Raw genomic sequence first — 15,577 nt, forward strand, 5'->3', positions numbered from 1 at the left:
AGACTTATATCCCTGGGTAAGGCACTAATCCAATTAATGAAGATATTAAACAGTGCCATGAATCTTATGTTGTTTCACATAAATATTTGAAGGGCTCAGAATGACTTTCTGCCATGTGGCTTCTCTGTGCATTTTTTTGGTCTGTTTTCATTCCTCTTGTTAAATTTTCAGTAGATACGTCTTTCAATACCACCACCACCAAGAATTTCCACATTACTCAAGACAGTAATTTACTTCCAAAGGAAACACACCTACAACTTTATTAATAACCAACTTCTTTTTTTATTAGAGCATATACATTTGTGAAAACTGTACATTATACATTTTGGTTTCAAGGATTATAAATAAAGGAACTCACAGGTAGGGAGTTCTTTTTCACAGCAAGAAACTTTAAATAAACAAAGTCCTGTTTTATTAAGTACATTGGCAGACTTCATGTGCTATCCAAAATGTAGTGTACAGTATAACAACCCATTAGAAAGAGCCTTTCATGTAAAATACAGCTGTGCACATTTTAGAAAAATACCAACAATTTGAGCTTTATTTTAAAAAAGCTTATAAATCATACATATATTTATAAATGGAAACAACATGCTCACCTTATAAACATATCCTTTAGTTATCTGTTACCCATTATTTCCAAAGCAATACGTATTTTAAATAAACACTTAATAAGAGTAAATATTTTATTTTTTTTTAAAAAAATCATCTTTCCCAGCATAAGGGGCTATGGGGTCAGGAAGGAGCAGTGAGAGTATTGAGACCGATAGGAACTTCAATGTTTGTTCTTGGGTAAAAACGTACTTCCTAAATTTAAAAGTCAAACAAAACATAAAAAATAAATAAATATACAAGTTGTAAATTTCGTTTGCTCTCTCTCTGCTTTCTTCTTTATTCCATATTGGTCACACCCAGGATTCTCAACATATTGTACTTCTGCAAAAAACACCACCAGGTTACTACCTAGCAGGTGGTGAAGCATTCAGTCCATGCGTGTGCTAACCTAGGAGCTGTCTCTTCTGCATTGAAAAGGTAGCTAATAAGGTAGAAAGAATCTCTGATTAAGCCATGCAAATCTCAAAAGTAGTTAGGAATAGCTCCCGCTCCGCAATGTAGTGTTTTAAAGAAACTTAATAAGACACCTTTCCTCCTCTGATTTCTTTTTAAATATTTATTTTTATCATGACCATATAGTTTCTCTAAGTAAGCATGCTGAGTAATAAGGAATAAATTATAAAACAGCAAAAATCAGATTATGTCAGAATAACAGAGGACTTCAAAAGACAAATATTTAAAATAAAAATTCTAAGCCTCTAAAATTACAAATGGACTTTGAAAAACACGGAAGGCAAATAATGAGAAGCAGTGACTTAACGAGGCTTTACGTACTACCTGCCCGTATGCAACAAAAACTGAAGCGCGGGGGGTGGGAGGGAGAAAGAGAAGCAGCTATTAATAGCATCTTGCTTAACTTCCACGGGAATTAACACAGCCACTGACAAGGTTTTATTTCGTCGTAAAGTACGTCAGCAATGAAACCGAATCTTTTAAACACCGATTACAGCAATCCACGTACAATTCCGACTGTATTTCTTAGAATTCAGTCACCTTCCCACTTTTGAAATTTAGCACTACCTAAGTGTTGAACTCACTCACCTCGGACGAGTTAAAGATATTTCAAATTAAATGATTCCTTAGGAAGATATAATGCCTTTGAATTGCTAAACTTTAAAGATTAATAGCCTTTTACAGATTTAGGACAAATACGTGACAAGGAAAATGATGTATCTGTATCAAAAGAAACACATTTTCACTAGCAGTTTGTTGTTTCTTTTCCTTGAGAGGCAACAAGTGTGCTTTTTCTGGCCAGGACCACATGTTGTCTGTGACTCTACACCATATTTAAATAAACGGCAAAAATGAACATAGTCGTGCACAAGCAAAGGAAACGTTGTCTCCCAGAACATTCTAGGAGATGTTAAAGCAGCAGGTCATGGCATAAGACTGGTGAGTGATGCTGCTACCTATTTCTTCTACTGAGATAGGAGTGAACGTTGGAACCACTTCCACAGCAACACAATCCCGCGACCGCGTTCCTCAGGCAGTCGTTTCCCAGCTCCCTACTAAAAACGTCAGACGGTAAAATAGTAAGGCAGCTGTTGACTTCCATCAAAAAAAAAAGAAAAGAAAAAAGAAAAAATGCAGCTCCATACATTTCCAGTTTAGTCACACTCTGCTGGGACAGATGGAGTAGCCAATGCCAAGAACTTCGCCGGATGGGGCTGCTTCAGTAGATTTTAAAAAAGAATTATTATTAAGTTTTGCTCTCCAACATGGCTGCTTCCTTCAGCCCTCAGAGGACCCCAAAGCCACAAAGCACTCCAGGGGGAACTGAACAGGTCCTCTGGCTGAATTTTCCAAGTTTCATCTCTCTCGCGATCCCATCCTAATTCCAAGCCTCCTTCCCCGTGTCTGAGTCTGACTGAGGTGTGCCACTTAAAAGGCAGATGACACCACTGTAGAGAATTGTGGGCTAACACCACTAGTCGTCATGACTTCACTGAAGGGTCAAAACAGTTATATCACTAAGTAACTATGCTGGATCACATTCAGGCACAGCCAAAATTAAAGTGAAGGACACTAGGTAGTTGTAAAAAAAAAAATTATAAATTTGAATATAAGAAAATGTTATATATATTAGGATTTTATAGAGGAATTAAGGCTCTTTTCTTACCTTTCCTAATTCCAGTCAGGTTAGAAAGTGAACAAAAAGAATGGCTAACCCGATATTCAACAGCATGACCAGGACAATCATGACTGAATTAGGGCCCTGGAAAGAAAACAGAATAAAAGAAGTGTAACTTTTTCATGTTAATATCAATGTATAAATCTGTTCACAAAACTGACCGCCAATATATACATATATATACAAACCGAAAGTGCTGGAGTAAAGAAGTCATGAATAATGACAGCCATTCCAAAAGGTATAAAGTAAAAATAGCAACACTGTATTTACTTATTTTTTGCAATGCTATATTTAGATGGAGCCATTTCTGAACTTTCAATTAGAAATGAGTCTAGTATTGATCTAGCCTAAAAACAATTCTTTAAACAATTTACCTTATCGATCGCAAAACATAAGATGACAGTCTGGGGGGAGACAAAGTTCACTGAAACTGGAACTAGGTGCTAATGGGAACTGGATTGGTTCCCATTTGTTGCTAAAGTGTAATTCAGATGAGGAGGAAGACCTGATGCCTCACAAAGGCAGCTGGAACGTGAGAGTGAGATCTGTAGGACAATAAAGTCTCCAAGAGAAAATTTAGGAAAAACTCAAAATGAGGTTTTCTGATGCTTGCTTTTTCCTGCTCCTTTTTTGGGGACAATATTCCCTCTTGAAAGTAAAAACTGCAAGTGCGAAGTTGAACACCTTCACAAATTATTTTGCCAGTCTACATTTTAATTTTTCTGCTGGCAAACCACGTTTCAGAAATCAAGTTATATTTAACAAACTGCAGAATCCTATTTTGATAAATATTACTATAATAAATATCAGATAGTTCAAGATAACCAAACTTTTTTTTTTTTTTTTTTTAAATAAAAAAACCTCCTCTGACACATCTTTTCAGATCTGGCCATGAAGATACAATCTTGGTATTTACTATTAAGATAGTGTCTAATTCTTAAACAGCATTGAAAGTGTTTGAACCGGCCGTTAAAATTAGTTTTATTGTCCTTAATTTACAGATGAGGAAATAGTTGCACTGTATTTGAATGTCAGATACGACTACACTAAAACAATGTTAGACTCCTCAAGATGCTGTATTTTTTTTTTTTTTTTTGAGGGGGGGTGTCCAACTGCCATTGGTAAAGTGCCCACCTTCTAGGGTCTATAATTTCCATAGTATCAGAAAAAAACATGAAATGTTGATAAAGACCAACTGCTCTTTTAGAATCGTTATGTCCTAACTTAATAGAAGTCCTTCTCAATTCTGGTTAACTTAGAACATATAAATAATATATGAAACTCTTCTAACAGTAAATAACTGAGATAATCTTCTATCAATGTGACTCAGCCCAGAGATTAATGAAAAGCTCTTACTTCTACATGCTTTGATTAGCTTTTATTCAAGAGTGTGTTAAGAACTTTAGGAATCACTTCAAGTCCTTTGGGTCAGTGGATTTAATTCCTAACCCCCAAAGGTAACTTTGTGAAATGAAAGAAGAAGAGAAGTATATTGGGTCAGAACAATAAAATGTAGACTTTGGTGTTTTATAGGAGTTCCAAGAAAAGAGGAAGAGGAGAGAAAAGCCAACTTCATAAGGTGTGCCTGAACCTTTGACTTCCATTTCATTTATTCATTCTCGTAAGATTCCATGCATTTCCCTAACCCTTTTGAGTTGGATAATTTTGGGTTTGGATATTCTCTTGAGTTTGAATTTAGCTTACTATCTTCCTTCAAGTGTTGGCTGCATCTCCCAGCACTGGTAATACAGATTCAGTGAATAATGAGTGCTTTATCCTGCATATATACACTTTTTTTTTTCCCTATTGAAAGCATTTTGTTGTTGTTAGTCACCACTGAGTCCATTCTGACTCATGGTGACCCCATATACGCAGAGTAGGACTGCCCGATATGATTTTCGAGACTGTGACCTTTCAGAAGCAGATCGCCAGGCCTGTCTCCCAAGGCACCTCTGGGTGGGTTTGAACCGCCAACCTTTCGGTTAGTAGTCGAGTGCTTAACTGTTTGTGCCATCCAGTGACCTTGGCTGAAAACATATACACATATGTACATATTTACCCTACCAGCGTTGCTCCATTTATAAAGCTGCTTTTAAAGAGGACTCAGTGAGGATGGGAGTAAATCAGCAAAGAGAGGTTCAAACAGCACCAGGCGAAACATAAATTCTGGAAAGCTACGGTTAATAGGCAGATATCAAGACATGACCTCTGTGTTCTTCAGATACCTGGGCTGGGCACAGGCTGGAAAGCTTTAAGGTGAAGGCCCATAAATATGACTGTGGTGGCCAGCAGTAGCTTAAAATAGCAAAATGGAAAAAAAAAAAAAATCAGTCTTGCTTTTCAAGACGGACTGAGACAGGTGCAATAAAAAAAGCTGTTGCAGGGCAAAATCTATGTCTTGATTGGAAGAAGATTTTCCGGTGGTTATAAAATAAGATGTGGGAGGTTGGAAATAGAAGTAAAGGTTTAACTCAAGAAATCTTTTTTTTTTTTTCTTTTTTCCAAGAGAACGTCCCTTATTTAAAACTATGAGGAATTTTCTGCTGGAAGCATTAGCATAGTTTATAACTACCTATTTATAACTAAAAACACGTGAAAAGCACATGGCTGGATTTAGTGTTAATAGCAAAGTTTAGTTATATGTATTTACTGTTATTTTTTAATTGCTTTTTTTTTTAATGTGAGGTTCAGATCTGAAATGATAAAGATCTTTAAGTTTTACATCAATTCAAAACAAAGACCAAGTAAATCTCAAAATAAACTTGGAAGCTTATCAGAATGATGGCTGAGAAAAAAGCACAGGCAGTTTTCAGAACTGGTTGAACTTCCTGATTGGAAGGCCCTTCGCTCATCTATTTGAAATGGCTTAAAAGATGTCTCTACTGGTCCCTACCACAGCTTCCATGTTGCAAATCCTACAAAGATTTCGGTATCACATTGAATGTGCTCCTATGGGACATGGGTCCACATGTAACCACTGCCCACAGAGTCATATATTTCCTGAGGAAGGTTGTGGGGTAATCCCTGCCAGAGCCCCCTTTCTCCTACCCTCCTACTACTTTGTTTTTAAGATTTAGCCTGCGATCCAGAAGATTTGCTGTATTTCTTGGAGGTCAGCCCCTCCAGCATAATCCTGAGGATGGATCAAAATCTATAAATTATTTATGCTTTCACTAGTAAAGTGTTGAAACAAACATAATAATAAAGTAGCCAATGTTTCTGAGTACTTACTATGTGCTAGGCACTGTGCTAAGAACTTTATAAATATTTATTCATCTCGTCTTCGCAACAATCCTACAATATAAGTACAGAGAAAACCAAGGCACGGAGCAGTTACGAGACTTGCTCAAGACTACACAGCCTGTAAGCAAAAGAGCTGGGCTTTGAACCAAGGAAGTTTGGCACCAGAGCTCGTTACTCTTAGCCACTAGCCTATACTGCCTCAGTGACATAAGTTGGTTGACTGGAATTCCAGATTCAGTTTGGTCTTCCACCCTAAATATGGTGGTTCTGACTCAAACTGGATCTCTTGGTCACCCACAAAAAGCATTAAATGATTCATTCCAGTTTTCTCTTAAATGTCTGCTTTAGTTTCAGTTCGTTTCTATGAACTTTTCAACAGTTATTTATAAATGGCTAAATTACACAGTGTCTTTCCACCTCAAAATTGTATGTCATACTCCCTGATTTTAAAGGTAGTTCAGTGACTACCTTTATAATGATTTTGTCCTTTTCCAACCCTCTCGGAAGAAAATAATCATCAGGAGTGTGAAAGTCAGCTTTCCGTTACTGTTAGGAAGACAACATTTATAGTTAAAATCTTCACATGAAGGTACCCAGTCGGTCTTGACTTCTTCCTGTCACAGCAGAGGCAGGCTGAAGCTCGGAAGGACAGGGCTGCTCGGCCTTCTCTCTCCCTTGGGGTGTGGAAAGGGACCCTAGTGACTTCCTGAGCTGGAGGACGGTGGGCTAACACTGAGAGTCAGAGTCAGGAGGATTCTGCACGTAAGCCAAACAGATGCTTTTTCAAATAAAAAGGCTATAAATTTATCAAACATATTTGCTAGGATTGTTTTACAGAAAGCCTGCTACAGGTAACAGTTGGGTTACTCAACTTTTCCTTAATGTATAAGACACTAGGGCATTCACTTCCCTTTGTGGAGTTCTGAAAGTTAACTGAACCCACCACTGGGTACCCAAGGTGTGAATTATATGGCCTGCAGTATCTGAATTTGCCTTATGTAAATCAGGCAAACTAATACTAATATAGACATAAGGCCTTATTAACCTCTGAATATAAATGCTGAAGGTCAAATGAGAAGTGAATGATTACATTCAACAAATTCAACAGTGATAAATATTATAATTATAGTATCCGGACACTGACTGGCACTGCACTGGGTGTTTTTGGGTGGACACTGACATATGAATGTTAAAAAAATTAAAAAAATGATTCTTTATTGAATAGTCAGAATCCCATAAAGTTATTTTGTTTTAAAAATCATTTATATCTATGGAGGTTACTTTCAGGAAATTAATCCAGTTAATCTGATTAATTTACATTTAGATAAATAAAAAAATAAGAATTTTAAAAAGGTAAGAACTAGTGTTCTGTAGATATTAGCAAAATAACCAAACCTAAAAAATGCCAAATATACATTCAATTGCTCAACCCTATGAGTAAACTGAACACATAGAAGTAAGAACCTGGTAGTTGTATTATGTTCTCATTGTTCAAAATGTTAATCCACACCATTATGCAAATGTGTCTCTATGAAGTTACTAGTAAACACTGGGTTGGCAGAGCCTTCTTCCCTTATTTAAAACCCAATACTTCTATTCCAAAGGCATGCAGACCTTCTCAATAGGTCAGTCATCCCATTTTTTCTCTCTTTTATCAATAAATACTTAGCTTTAGATTTTAATTCTATAGAAGTCATTCAACAAATAAATCTCATTTGAATGAGACTGTAGACATTTATCAGTAACAAAGAGCTTTCTGGTCCAATAATAAATACCTTGGATACTGAAAAACTGGTCAATGAAAATTACTATCATCTACTAGAAAACTGAAATTGTAAGAACATATACTCTCTGAGTAGTTAGAAGAACAAAGTAATTTTCTTAAATTATTGAAAAATTTCATTCTCATTTGGGAAAGAAAAATGGTCTGGCTACAAAGTGTGGCTACTAATGTAAAATTCAAATTAAATATTTACAAGAATAATTCACAATCGGGCTAGGAACAATACACAACCAGAATGCTTCTGGTCAGTGATTCCAGGTTCTAAACAATTTGTAAGAGTTCAGTTTCTACTCAACTTTATCATCTGCTAAGAACTTAAAAATCACATTTTCTGTTCAGCCGTTAATGCTATGATCCATATTTAGTTTCATAAGCTTTTCCCCTGTTTTCAGTTTTGTTTGTTTTTTTCGGCTTGTGAATGTCATTGCTGTTTGTCGGTAAGAAATGTAAGAGTGGAATGTTAATAAATTTCAATTTAGTTCTGTAATGTCAAGAGTTTAAAAATTAAAAAATAGACTGGTTTATAAAACAAAGCAGCAAGGATGGTGAGACTTCGGCTCACTTACTTTGGACATGTCATCTGGAAATACCAATTGCTAGAAAAGGACATCACGATTGCTAAAGCAGAGACCAGTGAAAACAAGGGAAATCCTCAATAAGATGGACTGACACGATAGCCAGAACAATGAACTCAAACATACCAATGATCATGGAGATGCCTCAGGGCCAGCAGCGTTTGGTTCTGTCATATATAAGGTCACAATGAGTCAGAGCCGACTGGTTCCATCATATATAAGGTCACAATGAGTCAGAGCCGACTGGCTCCATCATATATAAGGTTGCCATGAGTTGGAGCCGACTGGACGGCAACTAACAATATATGTACCTTGTCAACAATCGTGGGTTTTTTTTGTCTAAAGACGCTACTATTGCAGAGGTCAAAAGGAGGGCCAAGAACTTAGAAACTGATGGTGGAGACCCCTTCCTATCTGGAGCTCTAAGAGTGGCAGGCTCTTGGCAGTGGCAGCGATTACTTTTTTAGCCATCACGGCTATCACAACTGAAAGTAACGGAGGTGCTGGTAAAGGGTCTAGCTTGCTAAAATGTGATACACAATAAGCTGGTAAAGGCTTACCTATCTGAATTATGTCTAAGGTGGGTGGCCAAGTGAATACAGAGGAATTTCTGCCTGGAGAGCCTTGATGTCTCAAGCTACAAATGTGTTAACCTTTACGTTAAACCTCTGATCAATTACCTGTTATTAAGATGCACAGTATCCCATGCTGCTACCAGAAAGAACCAAAGGACAGGAAGGAGAAGGAAACACTTCTTAAAGAACTTACTGAATTGGCTTCTTTTTCCAAAGAAGGGCATGAATCATTGCTTGCTGGGTTCTTTGGTATTGCAAGTTCAGACTTCTTAGCTTTTGGCTCAGCTTTGCTTTCTTTGGCAACTGGTTTTGTCACAGATTTAGAGGGACTCCACTTGTTTGGTGGTGGCCTGTGCACCAGTGCTGAGGACTGGCTCAATTCCTCACCTTCCTCCACATCTTCTGGAGGGTGCTGGGGTGCGTTCAGTTTCACGTAGTAGCCGTGATACTGAGAATGCAGCTCCCCATTGCTGGGGATGGGGATGTGGTGGCGGCCAGAGTACTTGGACTGGGACGCAACTGCTCCTGTCTCCTTTGTGGGCGCCTTTGACATCAAGGGCTTATTGACAATGGCCGTCACCTGCTCGTCAGCCACACTCTTTTTGTCTTGACTGAGTCTTGCCCCTGAGCTGGGGTTTTGCTTCTTCATGGGCTTTGGGGAGGGAGGCTGGGGAGAGTAACCTTGTTTGGGACTTGGCTCAGGAGACACTGGGGGTGTCGTGCCTTTGCGATAAAAATGAGGAGATTCCTTTGGTGAAGGTGGCTTTTCTGGTACCTTTTCTTCTGGTTTTTCTTTAGTATCTACACCTTCCTGAGTTCTCTGTTTGATGTAATCAGGGCCTGCAAAAAAAAGAAAAAAAAGGCAACAAAAAAGGAAGTGATAAAATAAAAATAAAGGGAAAGGGTTGCACAAATTATCCCTTTACCTATATCTATCTATGTCAACAGATACATAAATATACACACACATTTCTTTTTTTTCCTAAATCAGATTAATCTTCTCTTTTAGGTTTATTTAAACAACGTTTTGACTAGGCACGAGCACATTTCATTCCCCAGGAGAAAATATTATTTATTACTAAAAAGGCATCTGATCTCTAAAATCCACATGATACTGCAAAAACGCAACAACAAAAAGACAACCCAATTAAAAAATGGGCAAAGGATATGAACAGACACTTCACCAAAGAAGACATTCAAGTAGCTAAAAGATACATGAGGAAATGCTCACGATCATTAGCCATTAGAGAAATGCAAATCAAAACTACAATGAGATTCCATCTCACTCCAACAAGGCTGGCACTAATCCAAAAAACACAAAATAATTAATGTTGGGGAGGTTGTGGAGAGACTGCAACACTTATATACTGCTGGTGGGAATGTAAAATGGTATAACCACTTTGGAAATTGATTTGGTGCTTCCTTAAAAAGCTAGAAATAGAACTACCATACGATCCAGCAATCCCACTCCTTGGAATATATCCTAGAGAAATAAGAGCCTTTATACGAACAGATATATGTGCACCCATGTTCGCTGCGGCACTGTTTGCAATAGCAAAAAGATGGAAGCAACCAAGGTGCCCATTAACAGATGAACGGATAAATAAAATACGGTATATTCACATAATGGAATACTACGCATCGATAAAGAACAGTGATGAATCTGCGAAACATTAAAATAAAAAAATTTTAAAAAGCGCTTTTAAAACAGTATATACCATTATTTCTATTATTTTGATAGACATAAAAGTTAAAAAGTTCTGACTCTTCTAATAATTGCACTGTTCCTCCTACTTGCAGAGCCGGGAGGTGAAATTCACATCAACAGAGCACTGGTGACAAAACCATAATTAATTATTCAAATTTCATGATATAACTAAAACATTGAACATACACACTTCAATAAAGACATAAGCTGATTTTTGTCTGTATTTGAAAATTTTATAAAGTATCTACACAATGAGAGGACCTGCAGCTGCCATACTTTAATGATCCTTCATCAAGTGGGCATTTAAACCTGCTACCTAGGAACACCTGTGTAGCTTAGGGTGCACTACACAAAACAACTTCCACGTAGTCCTTTCATAACCGTGAACACGAGGGATTCGCATTGGCGGTGTTTCTGGGGTCATCAAAGTCTCAAGATTTTTTTTTTCTTTTTCTGTATGTTTCACGGTTGTTTATGACCATCATACCCTGTTACTGTCGAGTTGATTCTGACTCATAGGGACCCTACAGGACAGAACAGAACTGCCCCACAGGGATTTCAAGGAGCATCTGGTGGATTCAAACTGCTGACCTTTATGATTAGCAGCTGTAGCTCTTGACCACTGCATTACCAGGGCTCCATAACGATCACAGGCTATTTTTATAAATAAGAAAATTTTCATTAAAAAAAAAAATGACTGGTCCATTATTATTTTGTGGGGAAACCTGGGGGCCAGTGGTGACTAAAAAAACAAGTGAGCAGTGAGCACCACACGATGAGAGTTTAAGGATTATCAGCGGTCCAGAAATGGGGGCGGTGGGGGGAAGAGCTTGGGGGTGTCAAAGGTAGTGTTCTAGGTCAGTGCCCTCCTACTATGTACTTTATCTCTTATCCCCTTTCCTATAATAAGGGCACCTGAATCGCTGGGCTCGGACTCCATCCATGGCCATGCTGAATTTCACTACTTAAGGGCCAAGGTTACACACAATGCAACTGACTCTCCTCTTTACAAATGGGCAGGAACTGGCAATACGAGTATACAAGGGAGAGACCTTTCCTACCAGTTTACTTAGAGTTGATCAGCTCTTGTCAATTCCACAGCACTGCATCTGTTCAATTTTCTTCCTCCCTAATCCCTCAACTCAGCCAAACTAACTTAAAATATTTACAGACGGGCTCAAGAGTAATTATCCTCAATTGTTAAAAAAATCCATACTGCCTATTTATACTTGTAATTGCTCTTCCAATGGTGGTCTGAGTAATAATTTGTTGCAATCAGACTGCTATTTATTGTACCAGGTATTTGCCAAAATTTAAAGCCTCAACGAAATCTTATAAGTAGGTGTTATTATCCAGATTTTACTGATGTGGAAACAGAGTAGCTGGAAAACCAAAAGTCACATAGCTCCTGTGTATCCTTTAAGGTAAAATATGAAATATCGTGTAATACATTAAACTAGAAATGAGAACTCCCAAGTATTCACCACTGGAGGTTGTACACAGGGCCAAAATCATGATGGTATTTATTTCTTACTCTCCATCCTTCAGAAACCCTAGTGCCTAGTGGTTAAGAGCTTCAGCTGCTAACCAAAAGGCTGGCAGTTCGAATCTACCACGTGCTCCTTGGAAATCCTATGGGGCAGTTCTACCCTGATCTATAGGGTCACTAGTAGTCAGAACTGACTCGATGGCAATGGGTTTGGTTTATTTATTTTTTTTCTCCATCCTTCAAAAGGTAAATTTGCCCCTCAGGAAGTCAAGTTTCCCACATACGTCAAAATTGCATGTTAACAATTGAGATTTCTTCTCTAAACCTGGTAAGTACTCCCTTTCCCCTTTTTTTAAATTTCTAATTTTCTTTTAAATCCTACATAAAAAATGGCAGTAAGAATTCCTGCTCCACTGTGAGTGGCCACCTACGATACTCCACTGGGCTCACCCCTTCAGGAGCAAGGAAGAATGAATAAAACTAAAGATACAAGGGAAAGATTAGTCCAAAGGACTAATGGACCACATCTACCATGGCCTCCACCAGACTGAGTCCAGTACAACTAGATCGTGCCTGGCTACCACTACTGACTGCTCTGACAGGGATCACAACAGACAGTCCTAGACAAAGCTGAAAAAAAATGTAGAATAAAATTCTAACTCAAAAAAGAAAGACCAGACTTGTTGGCCTGACAGAGACTGGAGAAACCCTGAGAGTATGGCCCTCAGACACCCTTTCAGCTCAGTAATGAAGTCACTCCTGAGGTTCATCCTTCAGCCAAAAATTGGCCAGGCCCATAAAACAAAATGAGACTAAAGGGGCTCACCAGCCCTGGGGCAAGGACTAGAAGGCAGGAAAAAAAAAAAAAAAACTAGAAGGCAGGAGGGGACAGGAAAGCTGGTAGTAAGGAACCCAAGGTTGAGAATGTTACCATGTCGTGGGGTTGTTAACCAATGTCATAAAACAATATGTGTACTAACTGTTTGAGAAACTAGTTTGTTCTGTAAACCTTCATCTAAAGTACAATAAAAAAACAAAAACAAAAAACAATGCTGGATGAAATAAGACTGGCTGGAAATACAAAAAAAAAAAAAAAAAAAGAATTCCTGGCCCAGGGAAAGGCATCTCACTGGAACTAGGAAAGGCAAACATTTAGGTAGGACGACTGCAATCATTCAAAAGGGGAAGCCTTTGTTTCAGAATTCCTTCTTTGTGCCCTGGGACATAGTTCTGAGAGAAAGCAGCAGCAGCACAAACAAGTGATATTTCTCTATCCACAGACTTATAGCTACTTTTTAAAACACACTGAGATTATTTATATTGAACTTTCATGGAAAAGCCCACCATTATGCTACTGCAGACTTATTTTTACAAAACCCCTCCACCTCTTCTGTGATAAAGGACATTAGCTGGTAGAGTAGGAAGGCAGTGTGTTGCTTACATACTTTCCCCTCACCCCTCCACCCCAAATTCATCTGAGCTGGCTTTATTTGTGTTTCACTGTTACTCAACTTTACAGCATTACTGAAATACCCATGTAGGTATGGTAGAGATATACTATGCAAAGATAACTAAGAGGCAAGGCCTTGGAGCCAAAGGAGTCTGAATTTAAGCCACACAACAATGATCCAAGTATACAAGTTATAAAGTACTTTTTGTGTCTTCAATCTAAGGCCATAAATGCACAAAATACGGTTCCATAAAAATGCATATATATGTGCCTATGTCAAGCATATTAAAGCACAGTAAAACCTAGTGTTTAACTTAAATATGGATACAGAAGAGTGGAAAAAATAATCCACTCAGCACACATTAATAGTTACACACTCAAAGGTGGAAGGAAAAGAGTCATTGAACCATGAGGAGTAAAGCTGGCACAAAGCCCATGTGCTTGTTTTGAGGTTGTGACATCATGATGATGCAAACTACCTTAGAATTTATCCTGATGGCCTTCCATCCTACCTGCATTCACCGCAGACAGCAGGTCAGAAGCAGAAACGGGAGCTGCTTTGACAGATCCCAACAAAAGTGACAGCTGCCAGTAAGGAACGGGCTGATGAAACAAACATAGCTACAAGAGGCTATTTATTTAGGAGAAACAGGCAATCCAATAAATGTTTGTCCAAGAAAAACTATTAATCATAATAATTTTAAATAATAATAATGACTTTTTAAAGTCAGCACTTAAAGGGATATGTTTACCTATCTGGAAAAAGGACAAACCCGGTAATACGTGCACACAAAACACATTTTCAAATGCTTTTAAAAATAGAAATTTCCCTACCTCTTAATTTATACTATCATTAATAGGCCAAGTTGAGAATTATTTGGTCACTGGAGGAACTTGTATTAATGGACTTATGAAGTCATATTTTGGATTAATTTTGAAAGTATTTCTTATAATGCTTATTAACTGTCTAATACCAGTCTAATCACTTCTTTAGGCTTTCAGAAATCTGATGTTTTGCCTCTTTGGATACAGTCTTCTTGTCCTAAATATATGACTCTAACATGATCACTTATGTCCACCCTTCTAAAATGTGTCTTTCAGGAGTATTCATTCAGATTGATCTGATGGTGATATGCAAAATCTGTTCTGCTCAAAGAGTTTCCTAGAAGAGTGGAAATCCTTCTAGCACCAACTTGTGGATTTTTAAAAGAATTCCTAGCTCTTGTTAATGGAGTCCCTGGGCACAAAAGGTTAAGCGCTCGACTACCAGCTGAAAGATTGGCAGTTCAAACCCACCCAGAGGTGCCTTGGAAGACAGGCCTGGGGATCTGCTTCCACAAGGTCATAGCCTTGAAAACCTTATGGTGTGGTTCTACTCTGCACACGTGGGGTAGCCGTGAGTTGGTAATCCAATCAATGGCAACTAACAAGCACAACTTTTGTTATGTACTCAGGGATGATTGGCTAGGGGAATAAGTGGACTCTGCAGAGTAGTGCCTTCATCTGCTGCCTATCAGATGCTCCTGGGAGTGAGTCCCCAATTTTGATTTAATACATCTGAATTGAACACCTTAATGTGTACAAATGCTCTAAGTGAACCTGATGCACCCAGTTACAAGCGTCTGAAAGAATGCAAAAAAAAAAACCAAAAAATTTGTCGACTAGAGGTGGACCTAAGTCCAGCTTCATCCAACTATACCCAGTTGGAGGAAATGGTTCCAACATGGCACAGTTCAGCGAGGACTGGCAAACTCAACAAGGATATACAGTTAGATTTTCCAGAGTAGGATTAAGAGCTTTTGAAACAAAACATTTAATATAACAGAGAGGACAGGAGTTTTTCCTGGACTACTTAATCTTGGAAGGCACCCATTGAGCCTGCCACTTGTTCTGTGTAGTAATGCGTGTCAACACTGCAATGCCAGAAACATAAAGTTGATGAGATGCAGCAGTTCATTAAAAAGACTAGTCAGAAATCCGGCCAGGGAGGAAAGATACACATGTTGAT

General features: G+C 38.2%; 1 protein-coding gene across 1 annotated transcript in view; it reads right to left on the bottom strand.

Moving 5' to 3' along the window:
• Positions 1–224: 224 nt before the first annotated feature.
• Positions 225–15,577, bottom strand: part of JPH1 (junctophilin 1) — an 88,722-nt gene continuing 73,369 nt past the window's right edge. The window contains exons 4-5 of the mRNA XM_064267858.1: positions 9,116–9,762; positions 225–2,830 (exon numbers count right to left, since the gene is read on the bottom strand). Coding sequence (XP_064123928.1) covers positions 2,750–2,830; positions 9,116–9,762 — 728 coding nt within the window. The 3' untranslated portion in view covers positions 225–2,749. The remainder of the gene's footprint in view (positions 2,831–9,115; positions 9,763–15,577) is intronic.

The sequence above is a fragment of the Loxodonta africana genome, chromosome 14, assembly GCF_030014295.1.
Source record: "Loxodonta africana isolate mLoxAfr1 chromosome 14, mLoxAfr1.hap2, whole genome shotgun sequence".
NCBI classification, from domain to species: Eukaryota; Metazoa; Chordata; class Mammalia; order Proboscidea; family Elephantidae; genus Loxodonta; species Loxodonta africana.